The 21,592-nt window shown below is 56.0% G+C and overlaps 1 protein-coding gene across 3 annotated transcripts in view; it reads left to right on the plus strand.

The window, feature by feature from the left end:
* The window catches only part of CELSR1 (cadherin EGF LAG seven-pass G-type receptor 1), a 148,695-nt gene that overhangs the window by 66,854 nt on the left and 60,249 nt on the right, over positions 1-21,592 (plus strand). For 2 of the 3 annotated variants that reach the window (XM_057555962.1, XM_028168244.2), the window contains exons 3-5: positions 8,112-8,334; positions 13,728-13,843; positions 14,365-14,453. In XM_057555962.1, the coding sequence (XP_057411945.1) occupies positions 8,112-8,334; positions 13,728-13,843; positions 14,365-14,453 (428 nt within the window). The remainder of the gene's footprint in view (positions 1-8,111; positions 8,335-13,727; positions 13,844-14,364; positions 14,454-21,592) is intronic. The other variant, XM_057555963.1, reaches the window with a different exon arrangement.

Raw genomic sequence — 21,592 nt, forward strand, 5'->3', positions numbered from 1 at the left:
CCATTTCCCTTATCTTTAAGGAATATCTTGGTTACAAACAAAAAATGGTATGCTTATACCCTATGCCGGGCGTCAGCTTCCGGCCTGTAAGATGGGGGCGTATGAGAGTTCCCACACCAGGGGCTGTGAGGCCTCCTCCGCCCCTGTAACCCTGAGCCGTTATCACAGCCCCCCTGCAGACGAGCCCTTGTTTAAGCTCTGTGAAGCTGGCGCTCCTCTAGGGCACTTAACGCTCCCCACCTGCGGGTCTGTGGCTTTGGCACTACGGGCTGGGGCCCCTGGGTGGCCAGTGTTGTTCCCGCATCCCCAGCCCCAAGCCTGGGTGGGACAGGCATCCAGTGACGGGGACGTGCGTGAGGTCGTGGCGGCTGGAGGGGCCTCGGCTCCTGGGAGCTCCTGCTTTGCAGCTACAAATGCCTTTCTGTGTGGCGGGGGTCCTTTCCCAGTTTTCCGTGCAGGGTTCTGCATTGGCAGCCGTGACCAGGAGGCCAGGCCTCAGGTCCTCCTCGGCAGGGGGTTGCAGTGCCACCTGCATTATTGAGCGAGGCTGTGGGCTTGCTCGGGTGACCCCGATCCTCGGTGGAGGGCGAGGCTGGCAGTCATAATGGGTGGGGGTTGCACAGGGGGAGGGTGGGGGACCTTTCCCCAGGTTTTGAATGGCTCAGAGCAAGCATCTGACTCTAAGCAGGATACCAGGGTGCTTGGAATAAATTTGGAAGCCCAGATTTACTTTGAGGATTCCTAGAAGAGGAAAGGTGAAGTTAAATCTTGTTAAGAAAGCGTGTCTGAGAACATTTATTGCATTAAAATAGTGTTTCATGTAAGAGCTGTATATTAAAAAAAAGATACAGGGCTCACTAAATTTGGTCCTAATTATTTGCCTCAAGTAAGGTGATTTTAAGAATTAAAAACCATCCTATCACATCTCTTCACAACTCTGAGTTCTGATGCCAGGTTGGCTGTGATATCCCATGGAAACGGGACAGTTCTGCACATCAGGGCTTTCCCCCGAGGGCTGGCCGTCGGGATCTGCCAGCACAGCCCTGAGGAGAAGATACCGTTAAAGAAACATGTAAGTGGATTACCGTGCAGTTTAGCTGGAGTGGCTGCCACGGAAAGCACCCTGCTAAGGCACGCACGGGGGCCTGGGGTTGGCCTGAACGAAGGTCCTGGAACCCAGAGACGAGACCCTTTCCAGGGGACCCAGTTCATCCGAAACCTGCACGCTCAGAGTCCTCACTGCCTTTCATTAAAAAGAAAAGAAAAAACGTGTTTATCTGTAGAATTAATTCTTCATTCATGAGACCAACAAATTCCCAACACTATTGGAATCAAACCTGTGAATTATGCAGGTTTTATAATTCTGTACAGCATTCGTCATTGGCTTGGAAGGGGGGAAATCCTGGCCTTTTATGACTTCATCTCACAAGCATTGGTCGAGTACCTGCTACGTGCCGGGCGTTTGTCAGGCACCCTCTGTGTGCTGGATATTCTTAGACTTGACCCCCAGACAGACCCTGCCCCTGCCCCTGCCCCTGCCCCAGAGCCTGGGGAGACAGAGGCTGGGGAACAGTTGCACAGCAGGTGTCACCCTGGAGCTGGGATGGGCGCTCTCTGGAGAGGGGAGATTCTGGGCCCATCAGGGTCTGTCCTGGGTGCCCTGGCCCTGGTCAGGTGGGCGGGCGAAGCCTCCTGAGGGGATGCAGGGTACCCGAGATGAGGCTACATCCAGGCACAGGGAAGCCACCTGCAGAGGCCGGCGGAGAGGATGCCAGGCACAGAGAAGAGAAAGGGGGTCACCAGGGGGTGATCGTTGACAGTGGTGAATATGCATGAGTGTGGACCTAGGGGGTCGTCGCCATTAGCCTATTGAATCCCCCAGCCTCCCTTCAAAGAGGGAGACCTCGTGGCCGGCATCAGAGGTGGTGAGTGTGGCGTAGACGGGGCTGGCATGTGGCCGAGGGCCAGGCTCCAAGGCGGAAGGGTCTTTATGGAGCAGCGGGATTGTTTTGAAGCCAGTGTGTGGCCAGGCCAGCATTCTGGAAAGCTCTCTCGGGTGCTCTGTGGAGAACAGGCAGATTTGTAAGGTGATGAGCAGCTGGCCTGAGTCCAGGGGCCCGAGAGATGGTCACTGTCTGTGGTTGTGCAGATGGGGGTTGGTGTAGACTAGGGTGCAGGTGGCAGCGCAGGCGAGTGACACGGACCCTGGGGGATGGCACTGGTGGGGACAAGTGAGAAGGGGAGGGGATGGCTCCGGGGCTCCTGGCCCCCCTCTCTGGGCAGCTGCAGGACCCTCTCCAGGTGGGGGACCCGGAGAACAGGCTTGGCGAGGGAAGACAGATTTGAAGCCTGGGTTTTCGGAGGAGAGAACAAGGGGAGAAGGGGTTGGATGGCTGTGTGTGGGCCCCAGAGGAGGGGCCTGAGGCACGGCTGCGGAGGTGGGAAGCTGGCCCTGGCCCACCGCCCCTTACTGGCCTGGTGGGAGAGGCCGGGAAGAGCGTTCCCAGAGGGCAGAGAAACCAGAGCCCGGTGAATCTCTCGGAGGCTGGGGAATGCAGCCCCACAGGGTCAGGTGCTGCTTCACCTCGGGTCTCCGTGTTTGCAGAGGCCGACATTTACTATGATTGTAACTCTAGGACAGACGTGGAGGGCCGCTAGAGTGGTCGAGTAGTATCACCCCCAGATTCGTGCCCAGAACCTCAGAATGTGACCTCCTTTGGGCATAGGGTCTTTCCAGATGTAATTAGTAAGGCTCTCGATGAATAGTAAAATCATCCTGGATTTAGGGTCCACCCTGAATCCAGTGACTGGCGTCCTTATAAGAGAAAGGAGGGGGAGATTTGAGACCCAGGGAAGACGGCCGTGTGATGGCAGAGGCAGAGATGGGTGATGAAGCCACAAGCCCAGGGAACACAGGGAGCCCCCATCAGCTGGAAGAGGCAGGAAGGATCCTCCCCTGGAGCCTGCAGAGGGAGTGCGGCCCCGCCCACACCTTCATTCTGGACTTTCGGCCCCCAGAGCTATGAGAGAAAACATTTCTGTTCTTTTTAAGCCACCAGATTTGTTGTACTTGTTACAGCAGTGCCAGGAAACGAATACCGCAACGACCTATTGGAAATGAAAAGATATCTTTTGTGCTTAAAACAAACAACTTCACGGAGACTTAGCTTTATTTGCAGCTGATTTGAAATTGCACGATTGGTTAAGTAGAGGAACAGAATAATCCCACACATCATCACGCCCTTTCCACGGGACAGCGGACGCTTTAAGGCAGCTGGCTGAGCTGCATGGCTGTGGGGAGCACGGGTCCTGCTCTGCCGTCCTCCTGTTCACAGGGGCGGCCTGAGGAACGAGGCTTCCCTGCAGCCGCTGAAAACCACACATGAGCAGAAATACCGTCAGCAAAGTCAAATTCAGGTCTTCGGGAATTGAATGAAGGGTGCTCTGTGTGTGTGTGTGTGTGTGTGTGTGTGTGTGTGTGTGTGTGCGCGCGCACACGCGCTCGGGGCCTTCCTTCTCTGGGCCTCGGTAGCAGGTGGCCCTTGAGAGGGCACTGCAGGAGTCCTCAGATGCTGAGGCGGAGGTGGAGGAGTTGGGACTTCAGTCAACACGAGGGCAGAGCTTGGGAGCGGCTGTGGCCGCACTGGGGGCGTGGGCTGTGCTTTCATCCTGGTGACATTGACCACCTGGGCCGAGCCCAGATGGGCAGGATTCTGGAACACCACAGGCAGAGCACCGTGGGAAGGGGCCGTGCCGGGCCCCCATTTGTTTGCCGTCATGGTTTGGGGAGCACGGCCCGCCCCGTCCTCTCACGGCAGCTTTATTATTTCAGAATGCCCTTGACCTGCCAAGTTGGGACTTGGAAGGCAAACACTCCCAGACGTCACATGTATTTTAAAAGTAGAGATTAAAGAATTTGAAGTGTATGAAGAACAAATACACTTTCAGCTAAGCATTTAAAATTAATGACTAGAATTTAAGGAGGCTGCAGGCTGCCCACCTGGAGAAGACGCCAGGAGCAGGGATTAGCGTGAGAGTGTGTGTGTGAGGGTGTGAATGTGGGTGTGTGTCTGTGTGTGCAGGTGTGTACGTGTGTGGCTGAGGGTGTGTGTGAGGGTGTGAATGCGTTTATGGGTGTGAATGCGTGTGAAGACGAGAGTGTGTGTGTGAGGGTGTATGTGCGAAGATGTGTCAGCAGCGTGTGACTGGGTGTGAGTGAGGGCACAGGTGTGTGTACACGAGTGTGTGTGAGGTTATGTGTGCACATGCGTGTATTTGTGCACACAGCCTGCCTGGCGGGGCGGCCGAGCCCAGTGTTCTGGGGCCAGCAGGGCACCCTGCTAAGCCGGGAGCGGGCAGGTGGGCAGTGGGGGGGAGACCAGACGGTGTCCATTGCTGGTGGAGCTGAGAGGAGGGTCTGCAGCCGGGTGGGCCGCCGTCCTTTTCCTGTTGAGCAGCATGTGAATCCTCTGCTCACAAGGTTCCTTGGGGGCAGCCCCTGCTAGGGGAGAACAGGTGGGTGACCTGGCTGGGCCTTCTGGCCTCTCCCTCCCTGCCCTGCCTGGTGGGGAGGAGGGGGATGAAAAAGAACCCATCTGATCCTGTCCGGCCCTGGGGGTGGGCTTTGCCCTGGGTCCCCGGCCTGGTGGGCCCTGCATGGTTATGTAAGTCAGTAGAGGTCAGTGATTGCGACTCTCCTCCCTGTTTTTGAGGGACTCAGACTGAGTTACCTTTGCTTAGCAAGTTGTGCATTCTTGGGTGTTGCAACCTGGGAAGGAAGTAGAGGAAGTTCAGATTTGTTTCTGATGCTTGTTATGCTAATTACAGATCAGTTTCACCTCTTCCTCAAAAGGAAGCTCATTCTGAAGCGCTCCCTTGGAAGGTTGAAAGGATTTTCTTACACCAGTCAATTATTGACCCCTCTAAAATCTGCATGCTTGAAGGTTGGCCTCCCTGAGAAACAGACCCTGAGGCCCGAGATCTGCCTTCTCGGGAGCCACGCGTGGGCAGGGGCAGGGGGCAGGGGGCAGGGGTGGGGGGCTCCCAGGGCTGTGCAGAGGAGAGGTTGGGCTGCAATGCAGTGGCAGCAAAAGCCTCTGTGGACCCCGCGTCTCAGCTCTGGAGATGCAGTGCCGAGGTGGCTGCACTAGCCCAAGGGTCTGGGCCCCTCCACCTCCACGCTCACCCGTCGCTGGCTGTGAGCTGCCCCAGCAAGGGCTGTGCAACCTTGGGTGAGGGATTTCGGGAGGAGGATCTGAGTGTGGAGTCTCAGTTGTGAGCCACCGTCACCCAGCGCTCCGGAACCTTGGTCCTGGAGGGACATGTGGGGTACACCGCCGTACCCACTCTTCCACAGCATCTAAGCTTTCTTTTTTAAAATGATGATACATTTTAGTATCACTATCCAGTTTGTTCAAATTCCCAATTGTCTCATACATGCCTGCTCTGGTCTGAATTGTGTCCCCCCCCAAATTCCTAGGTTGCAGCCCTAACTCCACAATGGGACTGTATCTGGAGGTGGGCCCTACAGGAAGTAATTCGGGTAAATGATCAGGGTGGGCCCTGATCCGATGGGATTAGTGTCCACATAAGCAGAGGCAACAGAAATCTCTGCCTCTTTCTGTGCGCACACACACAGAGGAAGGGCCGTGTGAGGACAGAGTGAGTGGGCAGCTGGGAAGAGAGGCCTCACCAGACCCCAGCCGTGCTGGTACCCTGATCTCGCTGCTACTTCTAGCCTCCAGAACCGTGAGAAATACACTTCTGTTGTTTAAGCCCCCAGCCCATGGTATTTTGTTACGGCCGCCCGAGCGGACTGAGACAGTAGGTAATGTATTCACATGGTTCAATATTGAAAAGGCACAGAGGGCATCCAGGGAAGCCCATATCTGGGGATCCCAGTGACTTTGGGTTCCAGGATGGTGCTGCCGTTTGAATGCACGCTTCTGCGTGCACCAAGGATCCTGGTGCCGGATGTCTCTGGAGCTCCGGGTTTCGTATCTCTTCATACCAGCCTTTTAATAACCCGAGAGCACTAACATCGCAAAGGAAACATTGATAAATATGACCATATGCAGATATAACCTTTTTATGTGACTACAAATACATAAATAAGTTGAAAGTTAAACGTAAGCCAGGAGGGAGTTACCACAGAAATGGCAGAGAATAGTTAATTTCTGAAATTTATGAGGACCTTGTGTAACACAATAAAAACAAGACCAACCATCATTGAAAAATGAACACAGGAATAATCAGGCAGTTCAGAGAAAGGAAATGGACGTTGCCAGTAAAATTCAGGCAGATGTTGAACCTCATCAAAAATTATTGCAGATAAAACACCTTGAAGATTCATTTGTCAGAAATGCAAAATATTTTACAGGTGGAACATACCTTGTGTTGGCGAGGATGTGTGAGTTTGTGCATCCTTTTCGGGAGGACGGTTTGGAAATATTGGGTTAGCCAAAAAGTGCGGCCGTCAAAATGTCAACTGTGTGTACCTTTGTTTTGATTCATCACTTTTAGGAATTTTCTCGAGAGAGATACTCTTAACACACGCCAAGGATGTATATCAAAAAGTTACCTGCAATAAAAGCGAGCTATAAACAGCCCCGTGTCCGTCAGTAGTAGAACAAGAAACATTAGTGATTTAAATTCTGATGGGGTCCTCTATCGCAGGGGTCCCCAACCCTCAGGAACCGGGCCGCACAGCAGGAGGTGAGTGGCGGGGGAGCGAGCGAAGCTACATCTGCCGCTCCCCATCACTCCCCATCGCTCCCCATCGCTCGCATTACCCCCTGAGCCATCCCCCCACTCCCCCCCCCCCACCGCCCCTCCACCGCTCACCGTCCGTGGAAAAATTGTCTTCCATGAAACCAGTCCCTGGTGCCAAAAAGGTTGGGGACCGCTGCTCTAACTGAATACCGTGCAGCCATTAGGAAGAAAGAGGGGGCACTCCAAGTGCCAACAGGGAGGGTCTCCAAGGTACCGCACTGAGCAAACATGCCGGGCGGCAGGGGCATCCAGATCTCCTGATGTTTTCCTGTGGGGACCTCCAAGAAACTGCTGCAGGCTTCCCATGCCGCGCTGTTTGCACAGCGATTTCTTTTTTTTTTTTTTTTAGTATGCGATGTAGTACTTTTATTTTAAAATGCGTGCATTTAAAAGTCAAAAACTGGTGACACACATTGGTGGGAGCTGGGGAGTTTCCAGTGGTCGGTCTGCGGGTCTGTGGGTGGCTGGCAATGTCCACCCGGTGACAGAGGCAGGTCCGGGCTGTGTCCCAGGGAGCGAGGATCACCCAGTCAGACCCCTGCTGGCTGCCGCGGTGGGCACTCTGGGTCTGACGGGCCTCGGGGGGTCAGCTTGGGCTGCCTGATCAGTTTCTATGTGGAAGCTTCCAGAACCTTCCTGGCGTGAGGGATTAGGCCACAGGGAGGACGTTGGAGCAGAGTTGGAGGCCAGTGGGAGGAACAGACATGATTAAAGACGAACTGGAATCCAGCGTTGCCCGGCCGGGCAGTGGGGGAGGGAGGAGGCCACACAGGAGGCCCTGGGCCAGAGTGACCCTGGCCTCCCGAGTCTCCCACGAGGCCCGGAGGTGGCCAGCCGTCGTGCGGGCAAGCGTGCGGGGAGGGCACGAGGTCTTCTCATCATCCTCACTATTTCTAGGTGATTCTCTCATAAGGGAGCCAGGCTCAGCCAGCGGGGGGTTCAGAAAGGGATTGGATGCCCAGAAGTGTTCACAGTTGCACGTTCCCCTGGTCCCCCCACTCCCCCGAGGCCGGGGACCCCGGCAGGCCCGGGACAGGGACAGGGTTGGAGTGACTTGGCCACCTGGTGCATTCGGCCGAGGAGCCCCCGGGGGTGCTTATTGGGAACCCGCTGCCCCGCCACCCTTAGACGGCCCACCGGGTGCTGGGTGCCCTCAGGCCAGAGAGAACGGCACACGTCTGATTGCAGCCCGACTCCGGCGTGGTTCCCAGAGGCCTCAGGTGCCCCCGGGTTTGGGTCTAGCAGCTGGTTCTGCAGCGGCATTTGCAGCCTGGGTGGGGGCAGTGCCCCCCTCCTCCCGGCAGGCCACCGTGTGACCTCCTCCCGCCCTCGTCCCCCAGGTGAGCACTGCGAGGTGAACGCACGCTCCGGCCGCTGCACCAACGGCGTGTGCAAGAACGGGGGCACCTGCGTGAACCTGCTGATCGGCGGCTTCCACTGCGTGTGCCCCCCCGGCGAGTTCGAGAGGCCCTACTGCGAAGTGACCACCAGGAGCTTCCCGCCGCAGTCCTTCGTCACCTTCCGCGGCCTGAGGCAACGCTTCCACTTCACCGTGGCCCTCGCGTGAGTCCCTGCGCGTCCCCGCGACCCCTCCTGTGGTTGGAGGTTAGGGAGGTGGCCTTGTGTCTCCGCGCATCCCTCCGTCCTATAACAACAACACCCGTCCACTGGGGCCTCTGAGAGTCGAGTCACCTTGGCCCGCGCTGGCTGTAGGACCGGCCACTTAATTTGTAGGACCCCATGCACATTGAAGATATGGTTCAAAAATTAAGAATTTCCAGCTGGTGACAGCAGAGCATCAGCAGGTGTGGCACCCTGTTTGCCCGCCCAGCTCACATGCCCATGAAGCCGACCCCCGGCTGCCCTGGTCCTACTCACCTGCCGCCACGTGGTGGCCAGAAGGTGGAGGGAAAGGGCCCAGCAGGCTTGGGAGTGAGACTCAGCGTAGGTTCCTGCTGTGTCACCCGCTTGCAGGGAAACCGCGGGCGGCGGCCTCACCCCTTCCCGCCCTGGTTCTTTAACCCATAACAGGAGGAAGCGGGCTGACTGTGTGCTGTGGCCATTCTTTTACTTTTGCATCTTCTTCTCCAAGAGAATTTAGATTTAATTTAACTTTTAAAAATCTGTCGTTTCCATTGTAAAGACTTCTATCAAGTTCACCTTAGTAGTACAGGGTGTATTTTGTATTTGGTCAGCGTTTAGGGGGCCCACTAGGGGAATGCGGCATTCTGTGTCCCCCAGAACAAGATGCTCCTCTGAGCTGCCCTTTGGAGAACAGGGCATCCCGGGGAGGGATGGGACAGACTTCTCTCCTGGGGGTGCCCCCCCCGAGCAGGTGAGGGGTGCGGTGCAGCCAACAGGCGCCGCGTGGTGCTGACGTGAACCCCCCCCGGGCAGTCCTCCTCCATCTCGCCCCCGCTCCCATCTCGGTCAGGTCCTGTGAGTCCCTTGACCTCGTGTCTCCCCTGCCCGCCACTGTTCTCCCAGTTCCCAGCACTTTGGCCTGGGCCACCGGCCTCTCCCCCGTGGAACAGCAGTGGTGGCGTCTGCTCTCAGCCTGAGTCAGGCGGATCCCTGTGCGACAGTCCCGCCGGGCCTGCCTGCCACCTGGGGCAAAACCCAAACTTCTTAATAGGGCACAGGGTGGCCCCCTGTGTGCTGACCCCTAGTGACCCCCGATTCTGGCACCTCGCATCCTGTGACATGGCCACCCTCACCTCGTGATTCTCTGGACCTGCCCAGCCTTGCACAGGCATTTCCTCGGCCCCTCCTGCCGGCCCGCCCGACTGCTGCCGCTTCCTTCAGGAAGCCCCCCTGACCCAGGCGGGCCATACCTGCATTCCAGCTCCGGCTGGACGTCTGGTCACTGCCTGCTTGTCTGCTGCCTTCAGCCTTTGATGGTCCTGCTTGCAGGATCAGGCCGCCGTCCACCCTGACTGCCCCTAAAGAAAGGTCCAGATGAGGGCACTTGGGTAACATGGGAGCTTGAGTCGTTGGCGGGTTTTCTACATTGCGGCTCAGATCTTTTTGCTCTAAACCCATCCTTCATACTGGATCATTGGTTGGGGGTGTGAACTCATGCCAGATTTCCTGATCCTGATTTTTTTTCCTGGTTGTCAGATGATTTGATTGGGCTAAAGTCTCCAAAGCAGATGCATGTCCTTTTGAAACCTTTAAACGGCCACACGGGCTCCCTGGCTGTTTCCGGGCTTCTGCCCCAGGATTGCTGTGCCCGCGCTCATCACTGTGCTGAGATCCAGCTCTCTCTCTGTGCCTGTCCGCCCACTGGCCGGAAGCTCCTCAGGGGCTTTTTGTCCTGTGTCATGACACCCAGGTGCCCAGGCGAGCAGCTAGCTGGTAGTTCCACTCTCACAAAGCACGAGCGCCCACGCTCCCCGCTGTGGCCCCAAGACGTTGGCTGGGGGGCTCCCGCTCTCCCAGAGGAGGGGCTCTTCGGCCCGGTGGGGGGTGGGAGGGGGTTGAGTTGCAGAGGGAGAACATTCCGGGCATTCTGAGTGGCCTGGAGTGTCTGCTGGGAGCTCTGCAGAGGCAGGCAGACCTCTGCACCCACTTTGGCCTGCTTCAGCCCCTCGGTACATTCTTGGGCTCGGACATCTGTGTGGGGTGCAGACGGCGTCCTCTTGGAGGACGTTCTGTTTAGGGAGACTGGTCCCTGCTGAAGTACCTTCTGGGCTCTGCCCGACTCATCACAGACTTCAGCGTGGATCCCTCAGCGGCCGCATTCGGGTTTTGTGCTGGCCCTGCCCTGGCACCTCACCTGTCAGGCCCATTTCCTTCTCGCAGGAAACCTGAGAGCTGGTATCACTGTTCTCCCCATTTCACAGGTGAGGAAACTGAGGCAGAAAGGTTGAAAAACTTGCCCAAGGTCATAGGCTGTCCGGTGGGACCCCCAGGCCCTGCGTGTAACCTGTACTCTTAATCTCCCGCCCCCTGGCCCCCACCCCCCCATAAAGGATACGGGCCCAGGGCCACCTTGTCCTGATCTGCAGGTGTTTCCCACGTTCTGCCCTCTTCCTGAATTTCCCTTGGAGACCAGCTTTAATAAAAGAGCAAGAGCAGCTGTCATCCGTGGAGCCCGTGTGCATGCCGGGCGCCCTGCTCGTGGCTCTGTTTCTCATCTTTAGAACATCACCCCCTTTCCCGGGAACTTGGAAGAGGGAGGGGTGGGAGATAGAGCTCCGGTTGGCCCCCTGGGCCCGGCTGCAAGGCTGCAGTACTGTTTGATTCTAAGAGCAGTTTTAAGGTTTGGGCCATTTGGGCCGCTGTTTTAGGGTGACTGCCCACATTTTGGTACACGGTTCAGGGCTCCACCCCGCCCTGTAAAGCGGCTGGTGAGGCTTCCTCTCCAGGGGTGTTGTGAGGACTCGCGTGAGCTGGCACTTGCTGTACCCCCCCCCCGCCCTGTTTCTCTCGCTGCGCCTCTGCGCCAGGCCCTGGTCCTGGCCTGCCTGCTCCCAACACCACGTCCCCGCCCTCTGCCCCTAAGCCCTGTGCTCAGGAGACCACCACGTGGGCACAGCCTCCAAAAGGAGGGCCCCTCGTTGGGAGCCCTGGCCCCTCTGTGTCCCACGTGGCTGGAATATTGAGAACAGCAGGCTTCTGTGGGTATCCGCCCCCCAAATCAAAGGGGCCCTGTGTCTTCTGGCAAACAGGTCGATGGCGTGTGGTTTTGGTGTCTACGTGGCCATAGCCACACACCACCTGGGCGTGGCCAGCAGCCCTCTGTCATAGGCAGTGCAGTGAGTAAGCTGCAGGAGGCTGACCTGAAAGGTGACCAGAGTCCTGGTGCGGTGGGGGCCCATGGACACAGCGGCCGGCAGACATGCTGGAAACCAACAAAGGAAGTCTGGCGGCTCCAGACTCAGAGAAACTAAAGAACAGTCGTGTTTAATTAAATGTCCACGTAATGTAGCGTATGTCCCCTTGCTTGTCAAATCTAGTATTTTAGATGCTCACGTGTGACACCAATTTATGGACGATTTCCGATACACCTGATGATGGCTAAAAGGTCGGGGCCGAGGCCAAATCAGGGAGTTTAGCTTCAAAAGCAAAATCGTAGAAAGCCCCCCCCTAGAACCTGGGCAGGAGAACGGTTCCGTGTCGGGGCTGCGGTTGCTCTGGGGCAGGGCCGGGAAGGAGTTGGGCCTCCTGCCTCCTGACGGGCGTACTGTGAGAAAGGTGGGCTGGGGCACCGGCCCAGGGCTTTTGTTTCAGGTGGTTTCTTTCGAAGCTGCTTCTCCTCTTTCTGGTTTCTGTTTGCCAAGGGCCTGGGCTCCCGGCGCCTCAGCTCCCTGGTGCCCGCCTCCTTGTCCCCATCCTTTGTTCTCCCTCTTCCCCTGGCCCCTCACCAGGCCTCGGCTTCTGTTTCTGGCCTTTCCCCTTTTTACTTGTGCTGTTCAGACCCTCCCTGTGGCCCTGGGTCCCATCATTAGATCGTCCATTCCCAGCAGTGCGTGGTGCCTGCCCGGAGGACCATGTCAGCACTGACCCCCACCCTGTACCAGCTGCCACCTCGGTCCAAAGAGAAACCCACAAGAGTGAGACCCCCCAAAGGGAAGCGAGCCTGGGGTCGAGTGCAGCCCCGTCTTAATTCAGCTCTTCTACCTGCTCACTCCACACCGCAAAGTGGAGCCTCCACTTTGCCGTGCAGGTATTTTTTCTTTAGAGTTTGTCATCAGTGCTTGCTGACTTCTAAACCGAGGGGATGCAAGGTCTGGGCGGGAAATGTCAATTTTATGTAACTCAAGGGAGAGGCTAGGGTCGCATGCCTGAGTCTGGTTCTGACAGACTCCTGCCGCATGAAAATGGATAAACCAACCTGGAATCAAAGGAAAGAATTTCCCCCACCTAATCTCCGGTGAGAGAGACATCCGGCTGGCTCAGGAGACAGTCCCGAGTTCACTCTGGAGGTTTGCGGGTTCTCCGTAACCAGGGCGTCGAGGAAGCCTTGTGGTGACTTGGTGTGTCGGGGACCCTCGGGTCTGATGGAAAAGGCTTCCTCAGGGGGTGGGAGAAGGATTTCTGAGGCTATTTGTCTCTTGTCAGAGTAAGTGGTTTTTTACTCCGGGTGCTTCAAGTCTGACAAGTCTTTCGTTTTCACGCGTCTGTTGGTTCACATGGGCCGCCATCCGTCCGTGGATTCAGCACATCGGTATCAAGCGCTTGTGTGGACCAGGTCCTGTTTTGGTCTCAGGGATGCAGCAGTGAACGGGAGTCATCATCTGTCCCCTTAAAGGATCATGTGTTCTTATAAACGAACAAATAAGCAGGATAATTTCAGAAGTAAGATGAGTGGTGTGATAGCCTGTAGGGTGAGGGGCACAACTTAGATAAAGTGAGTTGGGGAAAGCACAATCGGAGTGACATCTGGGAGATCTGCAGAGCCAGGGAAGATCATTCCCCACACAGGGGAACAGCAGGTGCAAAGGCCCGGGGGCAGGGAAGAGTGTAGGGTGTGGGAGCAAAAGGACGCAGTGTGGCTGGAGCGTGGTGGTGGAGACGAGGGGCATAGGCCCTGAGGTGGTGATCAACACCTACATCCCTGTGCCCTGGGGCATGAACGCGGGATGTAGGCACTGCCTGTGTTTACTGTCCAAACATTTCCAGTTGGTATAGTGGCTGTGTCATCCTTCTAGAGCACTGTGCGAATGGAATCTTTTCACCTGTACAGGTTGTGGTAAGCAAAGTGCCCCCTGGAATCTGCTTTGCTCCTTCCAGAAGAGAACATCGCTAATCAGGTTTTATGGGCTGTCCACTCCTGATGTGAATAAAAGAGTCCTGGGGACCAGAGTCTTTGCTGAGTGCACTCACGCTCTTGCCCACTCTGGCCGGGCTTGTCGCCCTGGGCAGCCTCTTGTTCCCCCACCTGCAGGCCACCTGCAGACCTTCCACCCCGGGCTCATTCACTGTGTGACGTGCTTCCCCTTGGCCCCCAGGTTTGCCACCCAGGAGAGGAACGCCCTGCTGCTGTATAATGGCCGCTTCAACGAGAAGCACGACTTCATCGCCCTGGAGATCGTGGATGAGCAGGTGCAGCTCACCTTCTCGGCAGGTAAAGCCTCCTGCACAGGACAGAGCCACCCTCGGAGCACGTCCTGGGCACTTGGTTGGTTAAAACCACCCCATCAGGACTTCCCTGGTGGTCCAGTGGTTAGGACTCCACGCTTCCATCGCAGGGGGCGTGGGTTCGATCCGTGGTCGGGGAACTAAGGTCCCGCATGCCTCACGGCACGGTCAAAAAAGCAAAAAACCACCCCATGCTGTGCAGCGCCGTCAAGCGTGCTGACCCACTGATTCCCTGGTTCTCCATCTGGGAATCCGTCCCGTGGGAGAGATGCAGAACGCACAAAGATGTTCATTGCAGCGTTGTTTATAAGACACAGCTCAAATTTCCAAAAACTAGGGAATCATTGAAGTGTGCTTCTGCCTCTGTAGGTTGAAAATATTGACAAAGCCGTTAAAAATGTTTTCCCGGTGGTTGGAAAGAACATTCATCCAGGCTGTTGGAAGGACTCTTAGCCTTAGTGGTCTGTTCACCTCTCTGTTCTCTCTGGACCTCCCCCCGCCCCGCAGGTGAGACCACGACGATGGTGGCGCCGCACGTTCCTGGGGGCGTGAGTGACGGGCGGTGGCACTCGGTGCAGGTGCAGTATTACAACAAGGTAGGACCGGCGCCGCCCCACCCGACCCCCAGCCCGGGCGGCCGGTGTGGGGGGGGCCCTGGCAACTTTTTGGTCTTTAGACATTTATACTCTGAAATTGCAATAAATATGCTGGTTGAAAAAGTTATTTAGGAAATGAGCATTTGTTGAGGGTCCGTGTAAAGATACCCAAGCCCTGCGCTGGGGCGGATACTCCCCCAGGGAGCGCTGGGCGGGGAGACTCAGGGACCCCAGAGTCCTACACGGGGGAAAGGACGTAGAAAGAGCTTATTCATTGCAGCTGCCTCGGCCGAGTCATTACTGGTGGCTAAAATTCCAGGCCATTCAAACACTGTTCCAAAGCCCAAATCGTCCAGTCTTACCTGGATGAAACCTGAGAGTCAGAAGGCTCCCCTAGGAAATGCTGTGAAGGTCTGGGCGTTTCGGGGGGTTTCCTTTCATTTTGCTGTTTATTGGCTTGTAAGGAAACTCTTGGCGGTTTTTGCATCAGCATGCCCCGCTTTCCATCGCTGTGGTGCTTTCCGTAGTCGCTGTGGTTTTTGCAAACCGCTCTTCTCCTTCCTGGGAAACTCCAGGGTGCCTTCTGTTCATTGAGCCCCGACCCAGGCCTCCACAGGGCTTGGGCCTGGGCTTGGCTGGCAGACAAGGGGTCCTCCCTCTGTAAGAGATACACCCGTGGAGGAAGGGTGCTTTCTGTCTTTCACGTCTACTGCATTTCAGCTTTTTGACACAGTGGTGATGGGCGACCTCTCCCACCACTTGGGCCTCAGGTCTGTGTCATACGGACCCCTTCCTGTCGCCGTCCTTCCCCTAGTCTGTCCTCAGCCATCGGCGCCCTCTGCCTCCTGTTTACATATGGCTCACCCTACATGTCTCATTTCTCCATCACCCGAAACACTTAGGCCCCCAGCAGTGATCACCCCCATGGTGACCGTGGTTTTTGTCCCCAGTCTGTGGGCGGGAGACGCCCGTGTCCCCCAGCCCAGGACAGAGGCCGGGTAGGTTTTGGCTCGGGTGTGGAACTCTGTGCGGTCTTTGTGATGAGGGCAGCGAGAGGTTCTGGGGGGGTCAGGGTGCAGATCTGAGGCGATGTGGGGGCTGGTGCTGCTCTCAGGATTCTGGGGACCAAGCAGAGAGTGTTTGCAGTGCCTGGGACGGGGTCTGGGCTACCGCAGCCCCCAGGACAGCCTGCCGCCCTCATTCCTCTTAGCCCCCCGGGGCCATGGTCTCGGCAGTGCTCAGCAGTGCTTGATGCAGGGCCGCGTGAGCCAGTTAAGGAGGCGGGGTGGGGGGCGGGGGGGCGGACCAGAGGAAGACAGTGCGCCTCCAAAGACACACGTGCAGTTTCCTAGCTGCCCCGCCTCAGGCGCTGGAGTCTTCTGCTGCAGCTGTGCCCCTATGGCTGTTCGGGACAATTAGGAGCCAGTGTGAGGTGCACCCACCTGCTGCCCGCCTGGAGCAGCCTTGCGTGGCCGCTGTGCGAGACAGTGGGTGCCGTGGGACCCTCAGAGCCTCCCCTCCTGCTGAGCTCCGGGGGGCTCGAGGATGGGATGGACACACAGCTTGGGTTTCTCTTTCACGACGTCTTAACCCACGCGACGTCCTTTCCCCAGTTGCTACCCGTGGGCCTCTCTCACCCTAGAGGACAGAGGGGGCCCCCCAGACTCCCCCAAGTGAATTCTTCTGCCCCTACAACCTGCTCGAGGTCAAGTGGTTTCGGCCCCTTCTCTCTGCCCTGGAGACAGTCTCCCCCACAGCCTTTCTGTCACGAGGCAGCCGAGGGACAGCAGCTCTCAACTGCGCACAGGTACGAAGACTGTGCCCCAGCATCCTGCAGGGTCACGAGCCCCGAGGCCAGGACCACGCCCTGTGAGCCTCTGTGTCCCCAAAGCACGGGGCACAGTCCCGCTGAGCGCAGGAACTGTTGCATCTGATGTCGGGGCCTGGATCTGCTCCAGCCAGCAGGACAGCAGATGGACCCCTGATTCCTCTGTTCACATGGTCGGGATGGCTGTCCCGTGTCCGGGCAGGACCACCAGGCAGATGTGTCGGCAGCAGAGCTCCTGCGAGGCTGGCCCCTCCTGGGCCAAGGTTGGGGACAAGGGGTCAGTGGTTTTCTGGCTCAAACACATTCGGGCTTTTGTCGGGACGTTGCGCACCCCCTCGAGTAGAAAGAAGGAAAAGTAAGAGTTGGCAATGGACGCTCTGGCCTGCCCGCTGCTCCGGGGCAGGTGCCTGCCACGTGGCAAGGAGGTCATGCCCCACGGTCTGGGCTTCGCACACCTCTGAGCTCTCAGCCTCTGGCCTCCTCCCCTCGCCAGCAGGGCCAGGACGTCAGGGACGGGCAGTCAGCTGTGCGCTCGGCAGGGTGCAGGCCAGTCGGGGTGGGCCGAGGGGACCCTCCGGGGCCCACGCTCCATGTCAGGGAAGCAAAGGACGCACACGTGGTGCATTTCCATTCCTGCTTGTATGGGAAACGCATCTCCCAGGGCCGGCTGAAGACTTCGGGCTTCGGGGCTGTGTCAGCCTTGGTTGCCCACCAGAGCACCTGCACGTGGCGTGTTCCAGAGTCACCTGCCGATGGCTGAAGCAGCAGCCTGTCACAGCTGAGCAGAGACAGAACCTCTGGCTCCGCCAGCCCTGCCCAGGTCCGGAGGCATCCATCATTCTTGACCATCGTCAGGCACGCGGGAAGCATCACGAGGGTCTGCTCGCAGAGACCCTCCAGGGAGCACCGAGGAGTCAACTCACTCCTAAAGGGCCCCCGGGAGAAGGAAGGAGGAGCCCACGTGAGAGAACACGCCGTGGCGGTGGATCACTGCCACCCACCGCTTCCGTTCTCAGGGCCAGCCTTTCAGCGGCACCTGAAGCAGACCCTCCGCGCGGGATTAGGCCTTTCCCCTGCTGCCAGCTCAGCTATTTCCTCTCCTGCCCTCGGCTGTTTGATGGAGGAAACCAAGCAGTTTGCAGGTAGACCCTGAGGCCCCCCTGCTGTGGTTTCCCTCATCACACAATGGGAAGTGCCCAAAGTGCTCTGGATTAGGGACATGGGTCTCCTGGGAGCTTTGTTGTCTCAGGGCCCGAGGCACTCACATGTCCAGGGGCCCGGGCGGGGCTCGGCAGGGGGCGAGCAGGTTTGGAGGGGGGCGTGGGGGCAGTGCGCAGGGCCCACGTCAGGGTGCGCGGCCGGACGGATGGGAAGGAGGGCAGCGCTGGAAGTGGTCCGGGAGGGGCGTGTCGCTCTGCTCTGCGGGCACCTGTTGTGTCATCCACGTCGTGTCTGGTCCTTAGACTGGGTCCTGTGTGGGAAACCTCTGGGGCCCCTTGGACCCTCCCCAAGTCTGCTGGGGCCCTGGAGCCTGTCTGGGCTACTTTACCAGTCACCACCCCCCCCAACACACACACCCAGGAAATAGGTGGAAACCTCACCAGGATGGTCCCAGGAGGGTATATCACCAAAGGGGCGCAGAGTGCGGGGCACCCATGATGGGCAGTGCAGGACCCGGGGCTGTGACAGCCCTGAGGCCGAGAGGAACCAGAGGAGAGGGCAGAATGGAACCCAGATAGGAGGGGTCCTGGAGAGAAGCCACCTGTGCAGAGAAGCGACCTCCTGACGGCTCTCCCCGCCCTCTCTTCCATTTCCTTAGGCTCCCCATTGGCCAAAGGCAGCCAGAAATCAGAGAACAGGGCTGCTTGATGTGGTCCCTATGGGTTGGTGCCCCCAGGCAGGGAGCCGGGCAAAGTCAGTTTACTTTTTTTTCCTGCTTGGTGGCATTTGAAGCGGGAAGGTCTGGTGATATAATTCACCTTCGGTGGAGCCGGGGTGCCCGCTGGGGCTGGGCGTTTTCCTGGGAAGGTATTTTAAAGGCGGACGCTTTGCAGAAACATGTCGAACTCCGTCAAGCACAGATGGAACCCAGAGTCCCGCCGCCCACACCCGCCCCTGGAGGTTTGGGGAGGATTTGGAGGATTTGTGGTCATCACTTCGTCACAGATGTGCTTTTTTTTCCGAGGCTATTGTGCACAATAAGTAAACATTTCCCCTGCCAACTCGCAAAAGAGTGAATGCGCCTGATGGAAGAGTTTGTGCAGGTTGTTCTGAGATAATAGTTTTGTGTAGATCGTTCTAAAATGATTTCTTTGCAGTTGGAACTCGGGTTTGGCGGTAGTCAGGGCTCTTCGGGGTGTCTGCCCTTTCCCCTTGCCCTTCGGTGTCAAAATGTTTGGTGTAGAGACCCTGGGGGCCGTGGGGAGGGGGAGAAGCACCCTCCTGTGGAGCATCTATAATGTGGCATCTCCGCTCTTCCTGGGGAGGACGCCTGAGAGGACAGTCACTCACTCACTGAGTGCCTATCGTGTGCCCGGCGGGGCCCTTGCCCTGGGCGTCTGGAGGGATTACCTGGAGGCCCTCACCTTGTCCGGGAGCCCAGCTGGGCCTCGGGGATGCTGACACATCATCCAGGAGGAGTTTGATAGGATCCTGGGCGGGGCCTCGGCAGGCGGCCTGTTCTGGTTTGAGTGACTCTGAGATGACAAGGGTTGTCTTTGGTCCAGCGCTGAAAGCATCTTCGTGAAGTGAGAGCCGCAGCTGAGCTGCTTCTCTCAAGTGTCAGCATCCTCTGAGATCACTGAGGAGAGCATCCCAGTGCTGGAGATTCCCACGACCTTGGGGAAGGGGCCACTGGTACGGGTTCATTAGGGACTACTCTGCCCCGGCGGCACTTCAGGCCTGGCTTGTTCAAGTCATTCATAACCTCTTGGGTCTGTGTCACCCACTATATTCCAGGGGTTCCAGGGAAGTGGGCTGTGCATGGGGTGGTGCAGAGGGATGTGATCCACCACACCCTGGGGTCAGGGGGGTCTCCCTCTGCTTCCACAAATGTTCCAGAAAACTCAAGGGCTTCCACTCAGAATCTTGTTTCAGGCTGGTCTTGATGAAAGTTCTCCTGGGGTCCTGCAGACCTGCTGTGGTTTATGTGGTCCTCTGGGTGTGGCTGCCTGGCCTCCCTCGTCACTCCCTGCAGCCCTTCCTTCATGCCTTTGTTCATTCATTAATACATGGAGCAGTTATTGACTGCCTGCTGTGTGCCAGGAACTGTTTAGGGTACGGGGATTTACAGAAGACAAAAGAGATAAAACTCTATTGCTGTCCAGGAACTGATGCTCCAGAGGACGTGGAAGGGGTGGCGTAGGGAAGAGGAGAAGGGGAGAGGGAGAGAGAGAGAGTGAGAAGGAGAGGGAGATAGAGAAAGAGAGGGAGGGAGAGGGAGAGAGAGGGAGGGAGGGAGAAGGGTCATTTTACCCTCAGAACTCTGGATTCTTTTAATAAAGGAAGGCATTTAATTGCACAGTTTGTATGGGAACACAAAAGACCCCGAATAGCCAAAGCAATCTTGAGAAAGAAAAACGGAGCCGGAGGAATCAGGCTCCCGGACTTCAGACTATACTACAAAGCTACAGTAATCGAGACAGTATGGTACTGGCACAAAAACAGAAATATAGATCAATGGAACAGGATAGAAAGCCCAGAGATAAACCCACGCACCTATGGTCACCTTATCTTTGATAAAGGAGGCAAGAGTATACAATGGAGAAAAGACAGCCTCTTCAATAACTGGTGCTGGGAAAACTGGACAGCTACATGTAAAAGTGAAATCAGAACACTTCCTAACACCATACACAAAAATAAACTCAAAATGGATTAAAGACCTAAATGTAAGGCCAGGCACTATAAAACTCTTAGAGGAAAACATAGGCAGGACACTCTATGACATAAATCACAGCAAGATCCTTTTTGACCCACCTCCTAGAGAAATGGAAATAAAAACAAAAATAAACAAATGGGACCTAATGAAACTTAAAAGCTTTTGCACAGCAAAGGAAACCATAAAAAAGATGAAAAGACAACCCCTAGAATGGGAGAAAATATTTGCAAACAAAGCAACTGACAGAGGATTAATCTCCAAAATATACAAGCAGCTCATGCAGCTCAATATCAAAAAAACAAACAACCCAATCCAAAAATGGGCAGAAGACCTAAACAGACATTTCTCCAAAGAAGATATACAGATTGCCAACAAACACATGAAAAGATGCTCAACATCACTAATCATTAGAGAAATGCAAATCAAAACTACAATGAGGTATCACCTCACACCGGTCAGAATGGCCATCGTCAAAAAATCTACAAACAATAAATGCTGGAGAGGGTGTGGAGAAAAGGGAGCCCTCTTGCACGGTTGGTGGGAATGTAAATTGATACAGCCACTATGGAGAGCAGTATGGAGGCTCCTTAAAAAACTAAAAATAGAACTACCACATGACCCAGCAATCCCACTACTGGGCATATACCCTGAGAAAACCATAATTCAAAAAGAGTGATGTACCACAATGTTCATTGCAGCACTATTTACAATAGCCAGGACATGGAAGCAACCTAAGTGTCCATAACAGATGAATGGATAAAGAAGATGTGGCACATATGTGCAATGGAATATTACTCAGCCATAAAAAGAAACGAAATTGAGTTATTTGTAGTGAGGTGGATGGACCTAGAGTCTGTCATACAGAGTGAAGTAAGTCAGAAAGAGAAAAACAAATACCATATGCTAATACATATATATGGAATCTAAAAAAAAAAAGAAGATGGTTCTGATGAACCTAGGGGCAGGACAGGAATAAAGACACAGACGTAGAGAATGGACCTGGGGACACAGGGAGGGGGAAGGGTAAGCTGGGACGAAGTGAGAGAGTAGCATTGACATATATACACTACCAAATGTAAAATAGATAGCTAGTGGGAAGCAGCTGCATCGCACAGGGAGATCAGCTCGGTGCTTTGCGACCACCTAGAGGTGTGGGATAAGGAGGATGGGAGGGAGACGCAAGAGGGAGGGGATATGGGGATATATGTATGCATATAGCTGATTCACTTCGTTATACAGCAGAAACTAACACAACATTGTAAAGCAATTATACTCCAATAAAGATGTTAAAAAAAAAAAAAGAAAGGTATTTAAAAACCAAGATTCAGGGGCTAGATATGCTCATTGCTCCTAGGGTGTCTCACTCCCAATCTCTCTCACTGGGCAGAGCTAGGACATGGATGTGTGTGTATATGTATGTATAGGTATGTGTGC

This window comes from Balaenoptera acutorostrata, chromosome 11, assembly GCF_949987535.1.
Source record: "Balaenoptera acutorostrata chromosome 11, mBalAcu1.1, whole genome shotgun sequence".
NCBI classification, from domain to species: Eukaryota; Metazoa; Chordata; class Mammalia; order Artiodactyla; family Balaenopteridae; genus Balaenoptera; species Balaenoptera acutorostrata.